The sequence below is a fragment of the Uloborus diversus genome, chromosome 4 (genome assembly GCF_026930045.1).
Source record: "Uloborus diversus isolate 005 chromosome 4, Udiv.v.3.1, whole genome shotgun sequence".
NCBI classification, from domain to species: Eukaryota; Metazoa; Arthropoda; class Arachnida; order Araneae; family Uloboridae; genus Uloborus; species Uloborus diversus.
In genome coordinates this window covers 18,608,171-18,636,133 of record NC_072734.1, presented here as the reverse complement: position 1 = coordinate 18,636,133, position 27,963 = coordinate 18,608,171, and the positions used below count along the sequence as shown (strand labels likewise).

Genomic DNA, 27,963 nt, shown 5'->3' with positions numbered 1-27,963 from the left:
TGGTCATTAATTTTTAAGTGAATGAACGGATCCGTTCATTTTAAGGATTCGTTCTTTTGACCAGTTCCTTTATGAACAACACATCCCTAATTCGAAAGCACAATGGACTCATTGGTTTAATATGTTATTTTAGCTAAAAGCATCAAGATAAATTGAGCATGAAAATGATAAAAATAAAATGCTATGAACAAAGAAATAACTTTCATTTTATATAAAAAAAATATTTTTTCATTTATACATTTGTGCGCAGAACAACACTTCTTGCACATACAATAGCACACTTTTAGGTTAACAAGAAATTCTCTTTAATTTTAATATAATTAAGATTTATGTGTTGAACTGTGGCCTTGATCACACTGTTTAAGTTTTTTAGCCTCTCTTTCTTTTTGAGGTGACATTTGATCAAATAATCTCTTGCTACACCTTTTCAAGCCCATTCGTGCAGTTGGACTAGTAAGAACCTTGGAAAAGAGTTTTAGAGAAAGTCTTCTTTTGCTTTCAGGAGTGTAATGAACAAAGCTCTGATCCCCCGAGTCAAGAACTTTGGATGGCACCATTCCATATTTGGTGGGAACAGATTTTCTTCTGTGTAGAGTTTGTAATAATTCGAGACTGTTTGAACCTGAAGGGAAAAAAATGCTTAATTAAGCACATTGCTATTAAGTTAAAAGCAATGTTAAAATAAATGTTGCATTTTTATAAATTTTGATTAAACATTTGAATTACATACATACAGATAATTTATCGGTTAAAACCAGGGCTGTGGAGTCGGAGTCGGAGTCGGACTGATTTTGGGGTAAAGGAGTTGGAGTCAGAGTCGTTAGAAAACATGCCGACTCCGACTCCGGGTTTCTTTTTTTCTTTCCTTTTCCCTGACTCTCCTTGCATTTTTTAAAAACGGACTACCAATTGGTTCGATTACATGTATAAAAAGATACTAATAAGGAAATAACTGCCATTATGACAATCAGCTAGCTTGAGTGCTTATCGAACTTTCTGTAGCTGTCCCCTAGTTTGCTTGCTTTTTAACTTAACTAATAGCAACTGTCAGCAAACGGTTTTGTTGCCTAACATTTTCAAGTAATCACTTTCAAATAAAAATAGAAATATAGTGTTTTGTTCGATCTCAATTATAAAATAGTAAAAGAAACGTAACAAATTATTAAATTGAGGCCAGTAGCTAAGGTTGAAGCGTTTAAGGGTAAACGGCAAATTCAAAGAAGTTCTGGCGCGAAAGTACGAATCCAAAAGATTCGATGAAATAATCTAATGTTTTTTTCTTTATTAAGAATATTTCTATAAGCTTGGTTCTCACTAAAAAGTATGGAACAAAATAAGTGTAAATGATTTCTTGATTACAACACTCAATAATTGCTGTTAATCTTAAAATCTTCATATTAAGGTTAATTCAAAGCAGCCAATAAAATTTAAATTAAAAATTTAGCGAAGAAGAAATATAGGTATAGTAACCGCTATTCGTACAAATTTATATACCGCCGCATTTTGTGTAAAATTAGCTCCTGACGTATATGTGCCCTATTTTCGTTGAAATTTTATTGATAAAATATAATTTAAAATATATTCGCAAAAATTTTCAGAATTAAAGTATTTGTATTTTTTATAAACTCTGAAATTAACTTTGGGTGTCATCTACCAGATGGGTGTCACCCGGGGCGAACCACCCCCTCTCAAGAACTTGGATTTAAAAAAAAAAGCTTTTTTTCTCTCAAGTTACAGCTTTAAAAAATTGAAAGCACACGATTTGATCAATATCTATTTGCTAAACATTACAGGGGGGCAAATTACAGATAATCCTTTTCAAATTTTTTAAAAGGGATTTTTAAGTCATCTCACTTTTTAACTCGTAACTATTGGAAAATTTGATCTTTAAATTGAATTTCTAACGTTGCACGCGTCTTAGGTTTACAATAAAAAACAAAATGCGAAATTTTCATAAAAAGGAATTAATATTTCAATCTCTGTTTAGAGGTTTTCCCCCTTCCCCTGAAGAGAGCGAGGGAGTTGAAAAAATACAATTATTATTATTTTTTTAATCCGGAGTCGGAGTCGGGCGTTTCAAAATCCAGGAGTCGGAGTCGGGGTCGGAGTCGGTCATTTTCCTTCCGACTCCGCAGCCCTGGTTAAAACATCATCATCATTATGTAGTTACATCCTTATAGCATTTCTGTAATTGCTCAGAAGCAAAAACAGCTGAAAGTTTTTTTGTGTTACTCCCCGAATTTAAAGATTTAAAACTGCAGAATGCTGCTAATTGGCAGAAAAGTTTGTTTTTTAAAATAATTTTCAATGCTAGAAAAACATACATGATAAATATGTTTTCACGAATATCAGCTTTTTATCACCAGATTACTAATTGGGAACTGCTTTATCTTGGTTTATTTTTATTACTGGTTGTTTTATTGATTTACTAGCTTTTTATGGGCCATATAGTGCATCTATGTTTTTAACCTAAAACTTTTAATGGAAATAAAAAGAAATTTAATTTATTTACTTTGTAAAAAAACTTCAAAAATTGTTCAAACAAAAAAAAATCTATTTTTGTGCAGGATGCAAAGATTGCGCACTGAAAACAGAATCTGAAAACAAAATATGCATTATTTTTCATACATGTGGAAAAGTAGGCTTATTTTATTTTACAGCAGCATTCCTGAAATGGAGCAGCAAACTCTAAACATCTGCTATTGGTTTTCTATATTACTTCACATTTCAGAAACAGCAAAGAATCTAAAACATGCTGAGTAAAAATAAAAACTTAACATTTTTAGAAACGTGGGTTATTTTTTAAATTTCTGCATTTTTTTTTTCTTAAAACTTAAAAAAAAAAAAAAAATCAGGAAAATTCTGAAAGTGGAGTTTCTGGAATCTGGAGATGAAAATTCACGGAATTCCGCCAATTACCAACAAAATAAAGCAAGGATAGCTGAATTTAAAATTTCATTTAAGAATTATTTTTTAAATCTTTCTAACTACCACCATTTTTTCAGAATCCATGGTCACACAATAAAGGCATTACAAGAGGCAAAAATATTGTTGATTTTTTTCCCTAAGTTAACTGTTAATTTAAAAAAAAAGGAACAGATAAATTATGATAATGTTTTATAATAGTCCAGATACAATTCAGAAAATTAAGGCTTATCTCTTCATCACCGTAAAATTGAGAAATAAAGGTGAAATATAAAATGGTCTATTTTCTGTTTCAGTTATAGTTCAGCAAAACAAGAATTCAAGAGAACAGACAAATCTTACAATGAAAAAAAGTGCCATCTGATAACATACCTCTACATATCTCATTTATATAAACCTTTTCCTGTAAAATCAAACAGTACATAATATGGGGGAAAAAAAAAAAAAAAAAAAAAAAAACCCTCAAAATTGAAAAGTTAGTTTAAAAAGATCTTTTTATATTTAAAGTTTTATGACTTGTTATTAAATAAAGTTAATATGTGTTCTTGTGCATTTTGCATCACAGCAGGCTTTCGCGAGCCTAATTTTCTATGTAACATTATTTCCTAAAATCAACCAGTTTTGTCAAGTATATAACTGTCTAATGATTATACTAATAATAACAATGAATAAACAATATAGCAAAATACTTTTATTTGAAGTACTCGCAGGGATTTCTTCTAGCTTAAAAGCTTTTGGATTTGGCGAAATTATTTCAACAAGAGATGTTTTTGATACCAAGTCAACTGCAGAATCCTCCGCCACAGAGTTGTCCCCTGAAAAATAAAAAGAAGCTCTGTAATAATAAAATTCATAAATGTTCTTACTATTTTCAATTCTTAAATTCACATCTGTGCTGTTTCACACAGTAAGTAGTCAGTTCAAATCAGTCACATATCATATTTTTATAATATTATGAAGCAAGTTAATTCAGGCAAGCAATGTTACAGAAATAATTTTTTTACAGAAAGTACCTTGTGATATTTTTTTCTTCAATGATGATTTTATTTGGCTTTTAGAAGATCTGGGAGACTGAAGATCTGAGCTGGAAGATTTGAGAGACCTACGTCGTTTATGAGCTGGTGTTTCAGCAATGAAGCTTTTCCCTTGTTGATTAGCTGTGAAGTATAATTAAGAAAATAATTTTAAAAAGCAGAATGAAAATATTAAAACATAAATGGACAAGCAAGAATAGTGAAATTCATTCCAGTTATGGCTTTTTAAAACTATACAAGCAAATAAATTTTAACTCAAACATTTCTTAACATGAACAGAAGTAGCTTTCTTTAGTGAGTAGCAACCTAAAATTTTTAATAGGAAAAAAAAAATCAAAATACTAAAACTAAACTAAAAAAAAGTTGGAAAGTTTAAATAAATTTATATTATTCAACAGTTTATATAAGATGGTTTTGTTTACTGGTTTGAAAATAGAGTAATAGGAATACATTTAGTTTTTCAAAAATATTTTTACTTTATTTCCCAGATTTTTGACAGCTATTTTTCTATTCCCTAATTTACTGCTTGTTTCTGTCGGGCATGACTCTTCTTACTAACTCAACAATTGCTTAAATGTTTAGATAAATTGACAGGAAATATTCAAAGGGAGTCAATAAGATTCATTTATAACATACAAAATAAATTGATGATACAAAGTCTTAAAGATGAAATTTAAATATTAAGTCACAATTGCTTCAAAAGAGAATAAGAATTACAGAATTGAGTTTTGAATTTAAAAATGTTATGAATTTCTTAACCTAAATTTCATTTATTTAGTTATGGATACATTTTGAATACAGCAGTAGATAGCCAAAAAGAGAAAAAAAAAAAGAAGGGGGATATGGTTCAAATTCACGGGAGAGGGGAATGGTTAGTTTTGGTCCTTTTCCGTGGTAAAAAAAAAAAAAAAGTTTTGTTTGGGTGGAAGGGGGGGGGGATACATTACCAAATCTCTCTCCTAGGTAATGCCACTGAAATGCTGGATATGCTGTAAATCCATAATAGTCTACAAATCAAAGCAAATTATTGGAAGTGTTGTCCCTAATGTGAATATGTTATCTGTACATAGGGAGCAAAATATAATAAAAGAAAAGTTTTTAGGGTTCATTAATAGTACTTTTATAGTTACTGCACTTTAATTTATTCTGGTAGGCCCATACTTTGGAAATTCCTTGTCACCAATTTTTGATTACAATAAAGAGTTATTTATGCACAATTTCTTTTATACAACCATATTTTTAAGTAAAACTTTCAAAGAATGAAAAATAAAATAAAAAAATCCTTCAAATACTTCGAGGTGAGCCCCGCAGTTTCACATCCTGATTTGAAGAGGGTTTGCTTTTCTTTGGTGTCTGCAACACCTTTCCTGCAGGAAATAAATTTCTACAAGCTCTAGCTGTTCTTTCCTTTTCAGCCCTGAGGTGCTTTAGTTTCTTCGATGATAGTCGAGGTGAATGTCGAACTGGTTTCTTTTGACTTGAGGCTTGCTTTGATTTAACCTAAGTACATGGGTTTGATTTAATTTTTTCTGGTACTAATTATTTAAATAATAATGTTAAAAAGCTTTCAGAAAAAAGTATGCACCTTCTTCTTCTTTTTGGGAGAAGTACCAGGCAGTAGGATTTGTCGACTCTTTTTAGAATCGGCTATATCACTACGATGACGGATTAAAGTACTGAAATTAAAAGATTATCATGAGAGTCAAATAAAAAGATACCTAAATGTGACATTTTTCAAAACTATGTTTATTAGATCTCAGGCCAAAAATAAATTTCACACTGAAGAATTACAACAACAGTTTAAAAAAACATTTTTCAAACACTTTCCATCAAGAAACTATTATTGTGAAAATTTATACTTAGATAACTTCACAATAAATTGTTTCCTGGAAAACCGCAAGGAAAGAATGGAAAAGAGTGTGCAGTCAGCTTAAAATAATCATCAAGTTCTAATTTTTGACTTCAGTAGCCAGCGCTTGAGTCAAATTTTAAATTTGCATGAAACATTTGAGTAAGGTATGATTGAATATGTTTTGGTACAGCTTGTGCTTTTTTATTAGCTTGAACAGGTTCAACTGTGAATGCCAAACTACTTTATCATATTTTAGTTTCGTAAAGAATTTTAATCACAACATTTAAATTTCTTTATAAAAAATCTTTTAAAACAATTCTAATTTAAAAATGCGCACTACAGCACAATATTCTTAGAAAGAGATGACTCCAAGTCAAACTGAAATAGGGATGTTTGAAGGACATTAAAAAAAGACAAATTAAATATTACTTACAAATGAAAAGAGTAAGTGAATTTAGAGTTAAGTGAAATAATTAAGATTAACTACATTTTAAAAAGTGAAAAATTGGATATTTATATTCAAAATTACAGTACATAAAGAGAGAACATATATTTTACTACAAAATGAGAATATTTTTATCTCTTGGTTGTAAATTTGTACTTTCAAGTGAAAAATTAAAAGCGGCAACATTAATGATTCTAAAGAGAAATATTTTCTATTTAATTACTAAAAATATTTTTTTTTAAATCAATAGATAAATGAAAAAATAAAGGAATGAATAAATAAATTGATTACTGATTAAAAAAACAAATGAATTGGTAAGAAAATGAACTATAAAATAAGTGCTCAGGTATAAATGAATGAATATGTTAATCAATTAATTATTGAATAAATATGTATATGATTTAATAAATAAATAAAATGTACTATTCCACTTTGCGCAGTATACACAAAGAAAACTTATGCTAAAAAAATCATTCTATCATTGAAAAACATTTGAAACTCAGGATAAATAAATAACAATAAGTGTAAGATTATATTCATTTGAAGTTTAAAACAATCTCAAGAATTTCAAAGATGAAAGGGGGTAGAAAAAGGTTAGTAGCATTCTCTAATAAATTCTATTAAAAGTACCTTATTAAAAAAAATAAAAATAAACAGGAAGGACAACAGACATATCTCCCCATCTCATAACAACTTGAAAAATATTTATTGAAATAAATTTATTTTTTTAATTTATTTTCTTTTTTTTGAGTTATTTGATTTTAAAGTTTATTATTAAAATCTCCCCCCCCCCCCCACCCCCTTTGAAAGTGGGCTAAATAAAGTAAGCATGTGTCGAGTTTTAAGATAATTTTTTTCCCCACTAAGAATAGGTATAGATTTCTACCCCTGTGGATGATGTTTCATCAAGTTTGAATCGTAGAGGGGAGGGGAGACACAATGGACAGGTTTCAAAACTAGTGGTTGTTAATCTACGCTCAAGAATTTTATTTGACAAAGGGGAAATTCCATGTCAGATCAATCACCTTCTTGACTACACTGAAATTTAGACTGGGATAGCAATGGCAAGGGTACTGGGAAAAAAAAAAAAAAAAAAACAGGAATGTTCACACTTTTTTTTTTTAGATGTTTTGCATTATTTCTGTCCTAATATTATTGTTTTAATTTTTTGGACAAATTCTTCATAAAGTATGCATATTTTGACAAGTCAACAGGTTTCTTATAACTCAAAGTCCCAAGGGACCGGCTAACAGCTTCAAGTTATCAATAGTTCGAGCTACGGGAAGTTGTATGTAAACATTCCTGAGTATTTTTGCAGTACCTTGACAATGCAGTCCCAGCCTAAGTTTTCGAAGATAAGTGTTAAAGCTATGTATAATATGTATATTTTTTAAGACATTCTTAGGTGAAGTGTTTTGAGACATTCAAGGTCAAAATTCACAGTGACTCGAACCATGGTAAACACTTGAAAATGTTCACACTGTTGACACAGGGTGAACCTTGAAACTTAAACCTGTCGTGAGAGAGCCATGTTTTATACCAATAGAAAGCTCTATTCATTTACTTTACAATGGCTTTAAAATTTTAATTCTACTGTAATTAGGATAGAAGTTACAGCCATTTGCATGTCTCAATTTTCCATTTATTTCACACATGTTAAGTTTTTAACAGCCCTGTATTTTGTAAATTTTTGAAGTAGAAATCTGCAAATTGGCAGGATTACTTATCTTGTCATATGTGTCCTTCATACCAAATTTCATTAAAATCGGAAATGGTGAGGTGGTCAAGAAGGTAACTGACCTGACATATGGAATTCTACAATGTAAAACATGTGAACATTCCTGATTTTTTTTCAATACCTTGCCATAGTGATTCCAGTCTAAGTTTCGGTGTAGTGGAAGAATAGTATTAGACCTACAAAATATATTTTTTTGAAGAAATTCTAAGGGGGTATGTTTTGAAATATTCAAGGTCAAGAGTCACGGGAATGACCTTGAAACTTAAACTGTCATAAGAAAGTCATGCTTTATGTTAATATAAAGTTCTATTCTTTAGCTTTACAATGGTTTTTAAATTTTTATTCTACAGTTGACACTCAATATAACGGCCGAAAAGTCTTTATAATGTCAGAGTCAGTCTTATATAAAGTCAGAGAAAATGATAATGTAATGTCAGTCTTATATAAAGTCAGAGAAAAAGGTCTTTATAATGAGTGGTCGTTATAAGAGGTAGAAGTTAAAAAACATATATACATGCATCATGCATGTTACGTTGCTCCAATAAAATTGGCCCAGTTAAATGCCCAAGGTATTTTTTATCATAGATCTTTTGAAAAAAATAATGGGTGAAAAATATTGTGACGGATTTTAAAGTAGAAAATACGGAAAAAAAAACTGATTACATACTTAAAAATCATTTACTTAAAAATCATACTTAAAAATCATTTATTTTCTGAAGATAAAATCAGAAACACTTGTTTGCCTTATTAGTGCACGTGATTTTTGCAAAACATAATTTTCCATTTCAGTATAGATGACAAGTAGTGGTTTTTTTTTTTTGGCCTTTGAAAGAACATTTAAAAGTCCCTTGAACATTCGAAACATTTTTCACACTTTGGTCTCAATTTCTTCTTCATCTGATCATGATACATCAATTCATTTTTGTGCACCAGTATCGAGAAATAGTTCATCTTCTGACAGATGCTCGACACATTCTAAATCAGAATCGATGTTAGCATAACTGTTTAAGTTTAACGCTTCATATAGTTTAATTTTCTTAAAAACATTTTACAGCATTTCATCTTCTTCATCGAAATTTTCATCTTGGATTGCCTGACTTCAGCAAGTTGCTTTTGCACTACAGCAGTAAATTCCATTTCCTTTAGCTTTTCAAAATCAGCATGATGAAAGCAATTCTTGATGATCTTTTCTGAGGCTTCATTCCATGCTGTTTCAGAGAGATGCAAAACTGTAAAGATCTTAAAAACCACGTGATCAAACGCCAAACTAACATAAAATGTGTCAACGCCTTTTCCTTTGGAATCTGGAAATTTCACTTTTTCCCCCTTTATTTTTTCTGTGCTGTTTTAAGTAGTAATCCCCCTCCACTCCCACCCCCTCTCAAAGTTGGATTGAACACTGAAGACTACATGCAGCTATCCGCAAACAATAATCAAGGTTATTTCAAGTTACAAATTTGCTTTATTGGAAAAAAACACCGGAAATAGTGTCCGCTGAGTTCGGTCGTTGTATTGGATTAGAAGATACAGAACGGTCGTTATACCGAAAGCAAATTAACATTAAGTTCATAGGGACAAAGTTCAGGCTTTTACCACTGGTCGTTATAATGGAATGGTCTTTATAATGTGTGGTCATTATAATGAGCGTCGACTGTACTATATTTAGGAGAGAAGTTACAGTCATTTGTATGTCACAACGTTTAGTTTTTTCGTACTTTTTCAGTTTTTTAACATCCTTGTGTTTCATAAAATTCTATTCTTTAGCTTTACAATGGTTTTTAAATTTTTATTCTACAGTCGACACTCAATATAACGACCATCTCCATCCCGGAGAAAAAGGTCTTTATAATGAGTGGTCGTTATAAGAGGTAGAAGTTAAAAAACATATATACATGCATCATGCATGTTACGTTGCTCCAATAAAATTGTCCCAGTTAAATGCCCAAGGTATTTTTTATCATAGATCTTTTGAAAAAAATAATGGGTGAAAAATATTGTGACGGATTTTAAAGTAGAAAATACGGAAAAAAAAAAAAAAAAACTGATTACATACTTAAAAATCATTTACTTAAAAATCATACTTAAAAATCATTTATTTTCTGAAGATAAAATCAGAAACACTTGTTTGCCTTTTTAGTGCACGTGATTTTTGCAAAACATAATTTTCCATTTCAGTTATAGATGACAAGTAGTGGTTTTTTGTTTTGCCTTTGAAAGAACATTTAAAAGTCCCTTGAACATTCGAAACATTTTTCACACTTTGGTCTCAATTTCTTCTTCATCTGATCATGATACATCAATTCATTTTTGTGCACCAGTATCGAGAAATAGTTCATCTTCTGACAGATGCTCGACGCATTCTAAATCAGAATCAATGTTAGCATAATTGTTTAAGTTTAACGCTTCATATAGTTTAATTTTCTTAAAAACATTTTACAGCATTTCATTTTCTTCATCGAAATTTTCATCTTGGATTGCCTGACTTCAGCAAGTTGCTTTTGCACTACAGCAGTAAATTCCATTTCCTTTAGCTTTTCAAAATCAGCATGATGAAAGCAATTCTTGATGATCTTTTCTGAAGCTTCATTCCATGCTGCTTCAGAGAGATGCAAAACTGTAAAGATCTTAAAAACCACGTGATCAAACGCCAAACTAACATAAAATGTGTCAACGCCTTTTCCTTTGGAATCTGGAAATTTCACCTTTTCCCCCTTTATTTTTTCTGTGCTGTTTTAAGTAGTAATCCCCCTCCACTCCCACCCCCTCTCAAAGTTGGATTTAACACTGAAGACTACATGCAGCTATCCACAAACAATAATCAAGGTTATTTCAAGTTACAAATTTGCTTTATTGGAAAAAACACTGGAAATAGTGTCCGCTGAGTTCGGTCGTTGTATTGGATTAGAAGATACAGAACGGTCGTTATACCGAAAGCAAATTAACATTAAGTTCATAGGGACAAAGTTCGGGCTTTTACCACTGGTCGTTATAATGGAATGGTCTTTATAATGTGTGGTCGTTATAATGAGCGTCAACTGTACTATATTTAGGAGAGAAGTTACAGTCATTTGTATGTCACAACGTTTAGTTTTTTCGTACTTTTTCAGTTTTTTAACATCCTTGTGTTTTATAAAATTCTAAAAATTGGCACTTATCTTATCAGATATGTGTCCCTCACACCAGTTGTCGTTAAAATCGGAAATGGTGAGGTCAAAAACTTAATTTTTTTTATTGATTTGATGTGGGGTCCCAAAGCAATTCACCTTCATGAATGATTTTTTCTTTGAGAAGAGAAAATTTTGCATTTAAGCTCTAAAAGGGAAATAGGGAAAATTTGCAACACACCTATGTTTTGAGATAAAATTAACTTAAGAATTGCTCCTAATTTTCCTTTCAGAGAAAGCAGGGGGCAGGGGGAGCAGTCTGCAACATACAAATGCTCAAAACAATGGTATTTGTTTTATAGCTCTTGTCATTTGTTGTTCTAGAATTTACTCAAACAAGAGTCCTAGTGTTTTTAAAATCTCCACTCCGACCCCTGCAACATTTTCGAAAATTAAGGTTCTTTAGTTTGAAGGTTGGTCTTCATCACATTAAGCTAAATTTCAAGAAACTATCTTCATATGAATTAGAATTCATGTAATGCAGTTTTTTGGAAACTTATATCAATTTGTTCATCTATGTTAACCAAACCACATCAATCTGTTTGGCTTTGAGTTGCATGGAAAGTGCGGGACAAAAATGCTCACCTTATTCCTTTCCGACTAGAAGTACTTGACATTGAATTAACAGATGCAGTTGTAGAAGCAACCGAACCGAATAACTCTGAGTCGATAATAACTTCTGATGAAGCACTTTCATCAGAATCATCTTCTCTTATTATTGGAATATCCAACTGATCCCCAATCAAAACCAGTACATGAGGTAAATTATGCATGTAACTGAAATATTGCAAAAACATAGGTTAGTATCATACATTAATGAAACTACTTGCTAACAAGAAAAAACTTTCAAATCATGTTTCAATACTTTAAAGATGAACCTGTTAATGTTCAAAAACAGAATTATGCACATGGACCACTATTACTAACAACTTTCTTTTCAGATGTTAAAAAACACCTTTATTCATCTTTGTGATTCCTAGTTGAACCAATGCAAAACATTTGTGCTGGATTCAGTTGTAAGAATGCATCGAACAGTTTAAATATCAGGCTTAGAGAATGTACAAGATCTGCAAATAGTGAGTAGTCAATATGCAGCAATGTTAGAAACAAACCAACTCAATTGTACCATACAGGGAATCTACTACAATAAGATTTTTAAAATCCATGACTTTTCTTGACTCGGGGAATACACTCTTTTATGAAACAAGCTGATGTGCGCCTCCTTTTACACCAATTTAATGATAATAGTAGTGCCTTGGAGTAAACAAAGAATAAGTATTTTTGCCCCAAGTTTGTTGCAAACTGAAGCAAAAAAACATTTTATACAGATTAATTTTCCCAATATTGGACATTTTAATGTGACTCAATGGTTAAAACTCTAAATACAGTGAGGCACCGTTTATACGTTTCTCTTTTATACGTTTTTATCAATTATACGTTTTTAAAATTGGTCCCTGCAAAGTCTAATACACATTAACCTATACCTATTATACGTTTTTTCGTTTGTATGCTTTTTTCATACAGTCCCTTCAAAAACGTATAAACGGTGCTTCACTATATTGCCAATAGCAGCCAAAATAAAACCAAATTAAAAAAAAAAAAAAAAAAAAAACCCCCGCCAAATTTGTTGTTAAGTTGGCAAAAAACTTTGCAACCAAAATCTTGGCGATCTATCGCCAAGTGTTTGCCAAATTATAACACCACTTGAGTTTTCATTGAAATTAACAATGATTTCCTTTACTATTAGGTAACGTTACTTATCCACCCCACCTTATCCACCGTTACTTATCCACCCCACCTTATCCACCGTTCAAATGATTGCTCTCCTGCATTAGTATTTCTCTGTCTGATGTCAGAATGGGGTGTGTCAAGTGTCCTCAGGGTTCATACCCTTTAGGCAGAAAAAAAATTCAAGCACTTTTCAAGTACTTTTCAAGGTAAAAAATTTTGTTTTCAAGGCAATATCATAAATTTGTACTAAAAATATTGTATGCAGATTTCATTTACTACAAACACATAGAAATAAGGCAATAATACAAAAAAGTATAGGAAAACAAAATTGCTTTTTCTACAACGAGAGACGCTTTGATGAAAGATCTACTGCGTTGAAAATTTTTCTGAAAATGTTTGAAAAGTTTGGTCATAAAGAGAAGCAGATACCAAGAGGTTTAATTTTGAGGTTTTTCAAAGGTTGCAGCAGTCAGAGGTTTGTATATTTTCTAGTATCAGCAAATTAATACTTAAAAAAAAAACTTTCATAAGTGCTTTTAGCTTTTATGGGAAGAAACTAAAATACCCAAGTTCAATGGCAATGCCAGATATGAGTTTTTGAAGTCACTCCCCCCCCCCCCCCCCCCCGGTTTCAACATTTATTTTCAATATCTATACAGTGGTACAATATAAGGGCGGTTAGGACAAAAACACTACCCAGAAAGTTATTTCAATTTGCACTATAAAGTTCTAAAAATATTAGGTTTGCAAATCATTTATAAGTATGCAAATCAATTATTCATATGTATTTATTAGCTGTTCAGCCAATAAGGCATTTCAACTGTCCTCGAGTAAATTTAAAAATTAGGAAGTAAGAAAAGTTTATGAAAGTCCACAGTCCAGTCTCTACACCTCAAAATATACAAAAGCAGCTTAAGCAGTGATAAATACTCTGAATGCAAACTTGAGTCTATTCAACTTTCATTGATTAACTTGCAATAGACAATAAATGTGCAAGTTGAGATTTATAGAGCCATATTTCGAAATTGAAAAGATTCACAAGAAGTTGACATATATTATGACAAAAGTAGTTTTATTTTGGGAAAAAAATGGGTTATTGTTGAAATTAGAATTTAAATTTAGAAAGGCAATAATATTCAGGTGTAATTGTGATTTGTGAGTTCATAAAAAATTACCTGAAAGTTTCAAAGAGCAAAATGGAGCGAGGGGGGGGGGGGGGGGTGATTTTTAAAACTAAAACCCCTATTTCTTGAATATACATATGTACAACAATAACTTTTGCTATGCATACAATTCATAAAATAGTTTATTAAGTCAAAATATTCTGCATAGAAATACCATGCCCAGTGCCTGTTGATAACCAGCAACAGGCACTGGGCCTAGCTAGGCTGGTACTGGTCAATTTATTAGATCCAAATGAAGATGAATGACCCTCCTTAAGCTATCTACCCCTTTGCTGATTAAAGCCTCTTTCAGTAAGCTCCAAGTACCCACAACCTTAATAAAGTAGTAATTTTGAACATTTGAGGAAAAGGGGAAAATTGGAGATATATTGAGGTAAAAGCATAAAAACGAACACTACTGGATTTCAAGTGAATAACCATAACACAACCACCCCTGTTATACACCTTATTTATTTTAACAGACATAAAAAAAATGATGTACTTATAAATAAAATTATATAAATCAACTTTATATTTAAAATACAAACTTTAAGTTAATTTGTTAGATGCTCAACTGCTGAAATTTAAATTTTTTAAAAAAAAATCTGTTATGACCAAAAATTAGGTAAAGATAATCATTCAAAATTGCAAAAATAAATAAGCAAACAATTAAACAAGACCAAGATACTAAATTCTTTAACTCTTTAGTTATTAAAATAAAAAATAAAATAAGCTAATCTGATGTAGCAGTGTCAAAATAACAACTAATTGCCAAAAATATAAAAATATTTACAAAATGCAAAAGGATTGAAATCTCAAACAAGGGAAGCAAATTTTCGCGAATTAAGTTTAATGTTGTCATGTTTCCCATAAAATAAACTTATATTTTACTGAAATTAAACATAAAATATGCTAATCTATGGTAGCAAATATGAAAATAACATCCGATTAGTGAATATATTTAAATATTTGCAAGATGCAAAAAGATTGAAATTTCAAACACGAGAAGCAATTTTTCGCAAAGTCTGAGTTCGTTCGACGTGGCATGTTTCCCATGAAATAAATTTATTTGTTTTGATTAAAATTAAACAAAAAATATACTAATCTAAGGTAGCATATGCGAAACTAACATTTGATTAGCCAAAATATGTAAATATTTGCATGATGCAAAAAGATTGAAAATTCAAACACAACAGCAATTTTCCGCGAAACCCGAGTAAGTTCAATGTTGTCATGGTTTCCAAATTAACTTCTTTGTTAATTAATGAAATTAAACAAAAAATAAACTAATCTAAGGTACCATATGTCAAAATATCTTTCGGTTGTAAAAAACATCAAAATATTTACAAGATGCAAAAGGATTGAAATCCCAAACACGGAAGCAATTTTTCGCGATGTTGCATACTGATGTTGCATACACATGTTCAGAAAATTGCATTGGTGAAATACTTTTTTAAAAATTCTAAGCACAATTCGTTGATTTTTGAGAGAATTTAAGCACTAAGAAACTTTTTCAAGGTTTTCAAGCACTTGAAAATGAACTTTTTTTTTTCAAGCACTTTTCAAGGTTTTTCAAGGGCGTACGAACCCTGAGTGTCTGTGATTTATTGGATTTCGTGAAAGAAAATATAAACATGTGCTTGCAAGTGAGAAGGGAAACATATACTCATTTTGAAGTGGCTCTTTCTAGTTTTGGTTCCATTAAAAATGGCATTGGAGGGGAGATATTCTAGCAAGGGGTTTTACTTTTATGTTCATTTGGTAGCCATGGTGAACACGTTATCTTTCCAAGGAGGAAATATCTTAATTTATGACTGATCCATCTACGGATCTTTTGGTTCACATTGAAATAACTATAAATTATTTTTGTTGGAGTTCTTCATACAGTAGTTACTTTCAAAAATCATACGCTGAAAAAGAAGGCAAAGAACTTAGATGGAGATGTGTAATTTGCTCAAAGCAGAATAAAAGACGTAACACTACGTATGAGTGTAAAATGCTCAATGCGCATTTATCTGTGCTTTGAAATTTTTCATGCGGCTTTAAAATATTGTTGCAATATTCTTCAAGTATTTCATAATATTAAGCACAAATATTTTTCCTGTTTTGTAGAAAATATATTGTTTAATTTTGGTACTTTTAGTTATTGTAAAAAACATTATATTTTGCATTTTTTATTCTTAAATATCAATTATTTTCATCCAATTTTTTGTTATGATTGAAATTTTGTTATATTTTATATATTAAAAAATGGTTTCATTTCTGCTTAAAGTATACATTTTTTCCATTATTATGTATGCATACTTTCCGAAATTGCGTATTAGCGTATTAGGCTTAGCGGGAGAAATTGCCCTGGCCTTTGCGCACAGTCCACGTGTAACAGCTGCTGTCCTGAGGGAGCGCTATCTTCTGCGGACTGCCGTCCCGAAAGGGTTAAGGCCTATTTTTGGGTCAAATTTTTTTCGCAAATACAATACTTCTTTTACTTTGTAAAAGGAAGTAAAAACACTTTTCACAAGAAATGTCTAGATTATTGCTTCGAAAATTAAATTGATACCATCTTTGCACATGTGTTTCAGAAAATTCAAATTAAAGCAAAATGCAATGAGCTGAGCTACTATTACAATGAAAAAAAAAAAAACTTTACTGAAACATGTGATTTTTATATCCTATTACCATCCTAAATTTACTTCTAGAGAAATTTTATCTGCTAAAATCTTTATATTTGTAAGATAAAACTGGCAAAATTACTGATAATTTTTACTAGTGATACTAGCTTGAATCGACTTGGATGCAAATGTATTAAAATTTTCGAGTGGGCGTGGGCTAAATGACTAGTGTGCAAACCTTCATTACACCACTGGTTCCCAAAGTGATCCACGTGTTCACCCAGGTGTCCATGTCGGTCTCTAAGGAGTTCATGACCAAAAAAAAAGTGCATGGGATGAAAATAAGGGATTACGAGCTTGGATCCCATTAAAACAAGTTATCATTAGTATTAATATTTTATAAGTGCTATAGTGAACCAAACCACAATTTTCAACTACATAATTACATTTAATGTAGAGTTAATTTCCTCTTACGATTTTACATGACAGAAAACAAACTCCTTTAAAATCAGTTATAAATGTTGTTTTAAAGTTGGGGAAAATAAAGTTTTTTCTCTTTCTTTCTGCAGAAAATAATTTTGTTATATTTTCCTGTACTTGCTATCCATTTGTTTCTTAAATACCTTGATAGAAAGTTCACTATGTTTATAAATAACCCTTTCTAGGGGTCCACAAAAACAGAAAATATTAGCAAAGGGTCAACAAAACAAAAAAGTTTGCGTATCTCTGAATTACACAATATAAAATACAAGAAGGGTTTTAAATAATGGTAAACACAAAATCATCAATGTTTATGTGGTAGATTAACATAGTAAACAAAATCTAGTCGGTTTTATAGAAGCGGATGCAATCGTATTTTGAAACAAAATCTGAACTAATGCATAACAGTGTAAAAAACAACTAAAATACATAACTTTTTTAAGGCTAATTGGTAAAATTTGGTACTTAGTTACGTTCTAGAAATAAAAATGCATGACCGATTGACAGTTTCTAAGATTTTTGAGCACTTTTTGCTAAAAATCATGACTTTTGATGATAAATTTCAACCATGGACTTAATCCATGCCTTTCCCAGTGCACAGATATCCAGAATAAGGCATATAAAAAATTTAAATCTAAAATATCTTCAGGAAGCGAAGTACATATCAATGATTAATATTTTTTTTCATAAATATTTAACAAAATACTCACTTTTCTTTAATAGTTTCAAAGAGAAATATATTAAGCTCTGAAGCACCAATGTAAAATGATATGACTCGAAGAAAAGAAGTTACCTAAAGTACAAGGAAAAATTTCTTCATACATATATTTTTAAAAATCAATCTGTTGGGTATAAAACTAGAGATGCACTAAATACAAACTTGGGTTTTTTAGTATACAAACTCACAATTTTATTCAATGAATGGAAGTTATAGTATAGTATAGTACCCAAGTACAAAATTAATTCAAATTCTTATTAAAAAATATAATCACCTTCTAAATAACTTTCATGTAAAGGAAAACTCAGATGTTAAATTATATGCTACTACAGTGGCCACCGCTTATATGAATCACAGCAGTTCATCATAAGCAGTTTTTATTCCTTCAAGCGGCTGATTCAATAAAGCTGAATTTCATTCTGTTTTTGACAATTTGATTCATTAAAGGGGCTGATCAATTAACCAGCATCCACTGTATTACCAGTTGATCAGTTACTGAAAAGACTGCAATGTTTTCAAAATGAACTACAGAGGCCGCCTCTTATATGAATCACATTTGCTCTAAACAGTTTTTATTCTTTAAAGCGGCTGATTCAATAAAGCTGGATTTCATTCTGTTTTTGACAATTTGATTCATTAAAGTGGCTGATTCAATTAACCAGCATCCACTGTATTACCAGTTGATCAGTTACTGAAAAGACTGCAATGTTTTCAAAATGAACTACAGTGGCCACCGCTTATATGAATCATGCTTGTTCTGAACAGTTTTGATTCCATAAAGCGGCTGATTCAATAAAGTGGCTAATTCAAAAAAGCTGGATTTCATTCTGTTTTTGACAATTTGATTCATTAAAGGGGCTGATCAATTAACCAGCATCCACTGTATTACCAGTTGATCAGTTACTGAAAAGACTGCAATGTTTTCAAAATGAACTACAGAGGCCGCCTCTTATATGAATCACATTTGCTCTAAACAGTTTTTATTCTTTAAAGCGGCTGATTCAATAAAGCTGGATTTCATTCTGTTTTTGACAATTTGATTCATTAAAGTGGCTGATTCAATTAACCAGCATCCACTGTATTACCAGTTGATCAGTTACTGAAAAGACTGCAATGTTTTCAAAATGAACTACAGTGGCCACCGCTTATATGAATCATGCTTGTTCTGAACAGTTTTGATTCCATAAAGCGGCTGATTCAATAAAGTGGCTAATTCAAAAAAGCTGGATTTCATTCTGTTTTTGACAATTTGATTCATTAAAGGGGCTGATCAATTAACCAGCATCCACTGTATTACCAGTTGATCAGTTACTGAAAAGACTGCAATGTTTTCAAAATGAACTACAGAGGCTGCCTCTTATATGAATCACATTTGCTCTAAACAGTTTTTATCCTTTAAAGCGGCTGATTCAATAAAGCTGGATTTCATTCTGTTTTTGACAATTTGATTCATTAAAGGGGCTGATGAATTAACCAGCATCCACTGTATTACCAGTTGATCAGTTACTGAAAAGACTGCAATGTTTTCAAAATGAACTACAGTGGCTGCCGCTTATATGAATCATGCTTGTTCTGAACAGTTTTTGATTCCATAAAGCGGCTGATTCAATAAAGTGGCTAATTCAAAAAGCTGGATTTCATTCTGTTTTTGACAATTTGATTCATTAAAGGGGCTGATCAATTAACCAGCATCCACTGTATTACCAGTTGATCGGTTACTGAAAAGACTGCAATGTTTTCAAAATGAACTACAGTGGCTGCCGCTTATATGAATCATGCTTGTTTCTGAACAGTTTTGATTCCATAAAGCGGCTGATTCAATAAAGTGGCTAATTCAAAAAAGCTGGATTTCATTCTGTTTTTGACAATTTGATTCATTAAAGGGGGCTGATCAATTAACCAGCATCCACTGTATTACCAGTTGATCAGTTACTGAAAAGACTGCAATGTTTTCAAAATGAACTACAGAGGCCGCCTCTTATATGAATCACATTTGCTCTAAACAGTTTTTATTCTTTAAAGCGGCTGATTCAATAAAGCTGGATTTCATTCTGTTTTTGACTATTTGATTCATTAAAGTGGCTGATTCAATTAACCAGCATCCACTGTATTACCAGTTGATCAGTTACTGAAAAGACTGCAATGTTTTCAAATGAACTACAGTGGCCACCGCCTTATATGAATCATGCTTGTTCTGAACAGTTTTGATTCCATAAAGCGGCCGATTCAATAAAGTGGCTAATTCAAAAAAGCTGGATTCATTCTGTTTTTGACAATTTGATTCATTAAAGGGGCTGATCAATTAACCAGCATCCACTGTATTACCAGTTGATCAGTTACTGAAAAGACTGCAATGTTTTCAAAATGAACTACAGAGGCTGCCTCTTATATGAATCACATTTGCTCTAAACAGTTTTTATCCTTTAAAGCGGCTGATTCAATAAAGCTGGATTTCATTCTGTTTTTGACAATTTGATTCATTAAAGGGGCTGATCAATTAACCAGCATCCACTGTATTACCAGTTGATCAGTTACTGAAAAGACTGCAATGTTTTCAAAATGAACTACAGTGGCTGCCGCTTATATGAATCATGCTTGTTCTGAACAGTTTTGATTCCATAAAGCGGCTGATTCAATAAAGTGGCTAATTCAAAAAAGCTGGATTTCATTCTGTTTTTGACAATTTGATTCATTAAAGGGGCTGATCAATTAACCAGCATCCACTGTATTACCAGTTGATCAGTTACTGAAAAGACTGCAATGTTTTCAAAATGAACTACAGTGGCTGCCGCTTATATGAATCATGCTTGTTCTGAACAGTTTTTGATTCCATAAAGCGGCTGATTCAATAAAGTGGCTAATTCAAAAAAGCTGGATTTCATTCTGTTTTTGACAATTTGATTCATTAAAGGGGCTGATCAATTAACCAGCATCCACTGTATTACCAGTTGATCAGTTACTGAAAAGACTGCAATGTTTTCAAAATGAACTACAGTGGCCACCGCTTATATGAATCATGCTTGTTCTGAACAGTTTTGATTCCATAAAGCGGCTGATTCAATAAAGTGTCTAATTCAAAAAAGCTGGATTTCATTCTGTTTTTGACAATTGATTCATTAAAGGGGCTGATCAATTAACCAGCATCCACTGTATTACCAGTTGATCAGTTACTGAAAAGACTGCAATGTTTTCAAAATGAACTACAGTGGCTGCCGCTTATATGAATCATGCTTGTTCTGAACAGTTTTGATTCCATAAAGCGGCTGATTCAATAAAGTGGCTAATTCAAAAAAGCTGGATTTCATTCTGTTTTTGACAATTTGATTCATTAAAGGGGCTGATCAATTAACCAGCATCCACTGTATTACCAGTTGATCAGTTACTGAAAAGACTGCAATGTTTCAAAATGAACTACAGTGGCCACCGCTTATATGAATCATGCTTGTTCTGAACAGTTTTGATTCCATAAAGCGGCTGATTCAATAAAGTGGCTAATTCAAAAAAGCTGGATTTCATTCTGTTTTTGACAATTTGATTCATTAAAGGGGTTGATCAATTAACCAGCATCCACTGTATTACCAGTTGATCAGTTACTGAAAAGACTGCAATGTTTTCAAAATGAACTACAGAGGCTGCCTCTTATATGAATCACATTTGCTCTAAACAGTTTTTATCCTTTAAAGCGGCTGATTCAATAAAGCTGGATTTTCATTCTGTTTTTGACAATTTGATTCATTAAAGGGGCTGATCAATTAACCAGCATCCACTGTATTACCAGTTGATCAGTTACTGAAAAGACTGCAATGTTTTCAAAATGAACTACAGTGGCTGCCGCTTATATGAATCATGCTTGTTCTGAACAGTTTTGATTCCATAAAGCGGCTGATTCAATAAAGTGGCTAATTCAAAAAAGCTAGATTTCATTCTGTTTTTGACAATTTGATTCATTAAAGGGGCTGATCAATTAACCAGCATCCACTGTATTACCAGTTGATCAGTTACTGAAAAGACTGCAATGTTTTCAAAATTGAACTACAGAGGCCGCCTCAAATATGAATCACATTTGCTCTAAACAGTTTTTATTCTTTAAAGCGGCTGATTCAATAAAGCTGGATTTCCTTCTGTTTTTGACAATTTGATTCATTAAAGGGACTGATCAATTAACCAGCATCCACTGTATTACCAGTTGATCACTTTACTGAAAAGATTGCAATGTTTCAAAATGAACTACAGTGGCTGCTGCTTATATGAATCATGCTTGTTCTGAACAGTTTTGATTCCATAAAGCGGCTGATTCAATAAAGTGGCTAATTTAAAAAGCTGAATTTCATTCTGTTTTTGATGATTTGATTCATGAAAGTGGTTGATAAAATTAACTGCTGATTCAATTAATCGGCATCCACTGTATAAGTAATTTTTTAACATTTTTTAGGCAATACAGTGAAACCTGTGTAAGTTGACCACTTGCGGTGCAGTACTGTGGTGGTCAACTTATAAAGGGGGTAATGTTCTTTATTTTTTGTCATTTCTTGCACCATGTATTCATTTTTTGACTAATTGACACTTACTCTTTCTGTTTAACTCACTTTCATTGTTTAACATTACTTTGAAACAAAAATTTAAAATGTTATTCAACTATTTGTAGAGATTATTTTCCCAGTATGACATATAATGTGTCATGCATATTTAAAATTTCAGTAAATTGATCAAAAAAATTATTGTTTATGAAAAGTTACTTATTTAATATTAATAGTTCCTAAAAATTCATAGCTATTCAAAAATAACAAATTTTTCTCTCATATACATTTATAACCATGATGATCTATTGTTCAACAAAATAACTCCTTATTGAAGTTTGGTGCCCTTATTAGACACTAGTTTTAGAATTTCCATATGTGTTTTCTCTGGATTTTTCCCATTTCAATTAATTTTAATATTTCATACTTTTTATCAATCTCAAGTTCAACTAACTTTCTTTTTGAAGTCATTTTATATAAAATTATAACACAAAGAACAACAAGATGGACTCTCATAGTTCAAAAAGGCAGTTGAAAATGAAAATGTCCTATCTCTTAATCCCTTGCACCAGAAATACTACAATGCAAGAATGCGAGTAACTTCATTTTTTAGCACAATTCCAGTGTTGCCACAAAATATTGCAACGGGAAAAAAATACATTGTACTTTTCTACTGAAACATGTTTTCATTGAACAGAGAGCACAAAAGGCAATCTCAAATAGCAGAAAAGAAATCAAGTTTGGAGAATAAAAGAGTTCTTAGTAGTTTATGTGGTTTAAACTCACAAGGAGGTTTAGTCATGCTGCTGTTTTATTTAGTTGGTAAAATGCTGGTCTGGCATGGAAAATATTCTTGAAAAGCCATAAAATAAATCAGTGCTTCTCAACCTTTTTTACTTTGCGGCACACTTATGAAATTTCTAGATCAACGGGGCACACTGAACTTAATTTCGAAATGGTAATATAGAAATGTTTTTATCATTCACTGGTAAAAAAAAAAAAAAAAAAACGGGGGGAGGGGACGTTTTTCATATGAATAAAACAATTATAACAAACGTAGTATATTTAAATTTATTTAGAAGGCAGAAATATTTCGAATGTATTGAGGTTGATAATGAACAACAAAACTATAGCTATTTACAGAAAATTATGCTTCATATGTTTTAAAGCATTTCTGTCAAACGTGTCTTTAAAGTGCACACTGCAGTTAAACAATTTATCAAATAATGTTTCAAGAAATTAAAAACCATGCACCTAACTTCCGTTTGACACTAATTTTTGAAAGACGTTTGATGTTCGGCTCTATGCTGGAAAGAGCTACACGAAGTTCTTGATCCAGGCTCTTTAGAGATGATCTTTTACTGTTTTTTATAAGTGCGAAAGCTGAGAGGCTGAGTTCGCAATGATATGTAGTTGAAAATGGTAGCAGCACATCAATAGCACGACAAGATATAGTGAGATACACTCATTTTTAACCAGCAACCAAAATTCGTCCTGAGGCACTTTGTTCAACTTAAGTTTAAGAGTACGGTCGCTCTTGAGGTTCATAAATTCTTCTCGCGCTTCAAAGAAAGGTCTTTAGCTGATGCATCCGCAGGTGAAGAGAATTAACTGTCGTACCTCGCCCTTCAATCAAAAATTCTTGATAGTACCTCACCACGCGAAAGCCAGCGAATCTCTATATGAAGAAGTAGGGAGAGATGTTCTGCCCCCATTTCTTCACAAAGCACGGAGAAAAGGCGAGAATTACGCTGCTTTGATTTTATGAAATTCACGATTTTCACGACTTCAGCCAAAGCTGACTTCAGCTCATCTGGTAAGTTCTTCCATGAGAGTTTCACGATGGAAGAAACAGTGTATGGTTTTAATTTCTATTTTACTAAGTCTCAGGAATCGAGCTTTGAGAAACTATGATAAAAGGAAATTAGTATCGGAACTGGAAAAGAGGAAAACAAAATGCTAAAGCTGGGGCTAAAATTCCTGAGGGAGAGGACAATACTCCCGTTTGCAAAAGATTTAGAAAAAATTCTGTATAATTAGTTGATTTCGTGGAAATTAAAATCCGTTTTCAAAACTGAAAGTAATAGGATCACAAGAAGTTAAAAAGAGGTGGGGCAGCAAACCCCGCCTCTCCCCTTGTTGGGGTATGTCTTATTGCACATAATCGACAGATTAAATTGAGAAGTTGCAGAACGATACAAACGCTATTCGGTCGTAACTTTAAAATAAAATACGTCAAGGCTCTTTGTTTTTGTATAACTACGAAAATACCGCGGCACACTGGGTTCCTTGTCGCGGCGCACCAGTGTGCCGCGGCACACTGGTTGCGAAGCTCTGAAATAAATAATAATATAAAATAAAATAATTGCTACATTTAGTTTTAAAAAATAAACCAAGTGGTCAACTTACAAAGGGTTTTTTACAATACTCCAAACCAAATTTGGTGTACATTAGTGGTCAAGATAGACAGGTGGTCACAGTGGCGCCGACTCCATGGGGCCTGAGGGGGCCCGAGCCCCCTCAAAAATATTTTGAGGGGCAGAGCCCCCCCCAATAAATCAAAAAAAGTATAAGTTATATTATGTTTTCTAAACTCATAAATTTATCTTTTATTTTCCTTGTTTGAAGATAGTTTACCTTGTAAAATACATTCAGTAATGAGTTAAAACAAATAATTATTACGGTAGTAAGCAGGTTAACTGAAAAGGAGTAGTGTGAATAATGATGGTGTTATAGTGCTGCAAGCACACTTAAAATTGGTCCCAGTGCACGAACTTACGGGTCAAATCTGTTGCCGGTGGGCAACGCCGCGGCAAGCTCATCTAAGTGTTGCTGATCTGGAAAAAATATATGAGGGTTTGATTTGTATATTAAATGGGAGGCGTGATAGTTTTGAGTACTTTTGGGAATTGTGTTTAAAAGAAAAATCTTCACAAAATGATGATCCTTCGCTTCCTCGTTATCGACGTATACCAAAGTATGAAAACAACGAAGTCAACTCACCGCATGCTTTCAAAATCCCAAAGGCACTTATACATTGAGGTTTGTGAAATGGTGCAATCTTGCATTATTGGGCGGTTTACATCAACTGGACTCGCACAGATCATTGCAATTGAACAAGAGTGCTTGCTTTTATTAAACAGAGGTGAAACAAATTTTGAAAAATCAATTAAATTTTCAAAAATAACCTAGACATTGAGAGACTGCGTTCACACTTGAGTATGTTAGCCGGTATAACTAATGAAAAAACTGGTCTTAAAGAAAAACACGCGTAAATTAAATTACCTTTTTACGAAAATACTGTACGTGTTTGTATTTATTTTTTCCTTTTTTTCAAAGCAAAAAAATATGTGTCAGGCTTGTCGAGTTTTTGGGGTTCTAATGTTGATTATATGACTTTAAAATGCTTTTAAAAAACTTTAAAACTCACTATTTTTCATCTCAAATTTAGAAAATTACTTTGGTTCCCCCGCCCAGATTTTTTTAAAAAGTCTGCGTCTCTGGGAGTGCCTTTCCATTCAAGTCAAGTGTCCTTCCTATCTATAATATCAATGCTTAGCTACGGCACTGCTCCCCATAAAATAGAACAAAAAAATCTCTTATTAAGACAAGTGATATGATTTAACAGTAGAACCAGAAAATTTGTAAACCAATTTTTAGATTCTTTTACTTCGAAAACGCCGTGTCACATACTGTTCATTTGTTAAAATTACACTCTGGAAAATATGGCATTTTCAAGGTACAAAAATCTGACCTTTATTTGGGGGTGAGGGACCTCCGAGGGATTACATAACACCCTAAAACCCCCGGTTATGTCCAGCCCCCCCAATAATTTTTGCAAGTCGGCGCCCTCGGGTGGTCAAGATAGAGAGGTGGTCAAGTTACAGAGGTTTTCCTTCATTATATAAGATAGGATAAATTCCGTTCCTGACAAAAGCGGTCAACATAGACAGGTGGTCAACTTACAAAGTGGTGAACTTTTACAGGTTTTACTGTATTAAGACTTGATTATTCAAAAACAGGGAAAAATATAATTTGTAAATCATCTGTATTGGATTTTTAACTTAGGAGACACATATGTACCATGGTCTTTAATGACTCAGATTATTTGAAAGTAATTTATAAATTAATACAAAAAATTATAAACATTCACAGAAAAATCTACAAACTAATTAAAAAAAAAAAAAGACTTACAGTAGAGGCACAATCTGATCCATCGACTGTTGGTATAAGCATTTCCATTTCAAGAGCTTAATAAAATTTGCATTTGACACCTAAAACACAATATTGAATAGGTAAATTTATACTTATTAGTTGAAAGCAGCAATCAATATGAATGATATTAAAATTAAAATTACTCTTTAATTTTTGCAGTTGAATCCTCCATCTGCTCCACATTGTATTTCTCAGTAATTTTTTGAATGGTGGTGAAAAAATTAGCTTTCATAAAATTCAACATGTCTTCCTGTTAAATGTGTGGAAAATCAATTAACCAATTTATTAAAATCCTAAAAAAATACTATTACTTTTTAAATACTGCTAAAAATATCAATTTGAAACAAAAAGCAAAATATTTCAAATGAAAGAATTAAGCATGATACATTACACAAGATACTATCAAGAGATTTTTCCCAAATGCACACAGACTAATTAAAAAGAAATGTCTTTAGAATTAGTGTTTAAGAATGAAAATTAAAAAGCTACTGCATAAAAAATATTCTGTGATGTTCAAAACACTGCACAGTAACAGTAAAAACTTTGCCATGTTGGTAACATGGATGCAATATTTTTCAATCACGTAGAAAGTAAAGTAAAATGGCAGACGCCAAAATTCGGTGCCCTAAGCTGAAGTGAGTACACTTTATTTTCAATTCATTTCCTGTTCAAAGTGTTGATCTACAAGTTTTATTTTTATACCATTTCATTTTTCATAATGAGAAAAAAAAAAGGAACCAAAACAATGTAGTTTATTTGAAGTTAATGTGGCAGTTAAACTTTAGAATTATGAACTTGAGGTAAAAGAAAAGGTACTACAGTGAATTCAGCGAGAACTGATAGTGGAAGTAAAGCAACATGACACTTGGCAATAGCGCTGTCTGATTGGAAACAGGCATTGGCGTTGTCGGATAACATTTATTGGGGGGGGGGGGACCAACTTTAACACCGCTAATTTCCAGCTGCTTCAAAAAAAAAAAAAGTATAACAAAAATGTATACATAGTAAAAAATGGATTAGTGTTGTCATTTAATACATAATATTAAAAAACTGAAATATCTTTATCAGCATAAACACACAAAATAAAGAAACTTTTCCTAGCCAGTTATGTGTGACAAAAATAAATGTGTTTATTTTCCTCTCTGTGATTTTTTTCTAATGAAGTGTTAACACAAGAGAACAGGATTTAATCGCTTTTTGTGTATTTTGAGCTTAGTTAACCTACTGAGCATAATTTTGATTCAGAAATGGGGGGTCCGGGGAAATTTTTGAAATTATTGTTTTATAACTCAGTTTTAGACGATTTTTGGTGATGTTTGAGAGAAGAGAAATTCGGGGGCCGTCTCTGGAATATTTCGTAATCGAAGTTTTA

The 27,963-nt window shown here is 31.9% G+C and overlaps 1 protein-coding gene across 1 annotated transcript; it reads right to left on the bottom strand.

Moving 5' to 3' along the window:
• Nucleotides 1–254: 254 nt before the first annotated feature.
• Nucleotides 255–26,610, bottom strand: LOC129221432 (uncharacterized). Its single transcript, XM_054855918.1, has 8 exons — nucleotides 26,571–26,610; nucleotides 17,852–17,934; nucleotides 11,744–11,935; nucleotides 5,545–5,635; nucleotides 5,252–5,459; nucleotides 3,939–4,082; nucleotides 3,615–3,740; nucleotides 255–622 (listed from the first exon to the last, which is right to left on the bottom strand). The coding sequence occupies exons 3-8, from the start codon at nucleotides 11,929–11,931 to the stop codon at nucleotides 321–323; spliced, it is 1,059 nt and encodes a 352-aa protein (XP_054711893.1). The 5' UTR covers nucleotides 11,932–11,935; nucleotides 17,852–17,934; nucleotides 26,571–26,610; the 3' UTR covers nucleotides 255–320.
• Nucleotides 26,611–27,963: the final 1,353 nt, after the last annotated feature.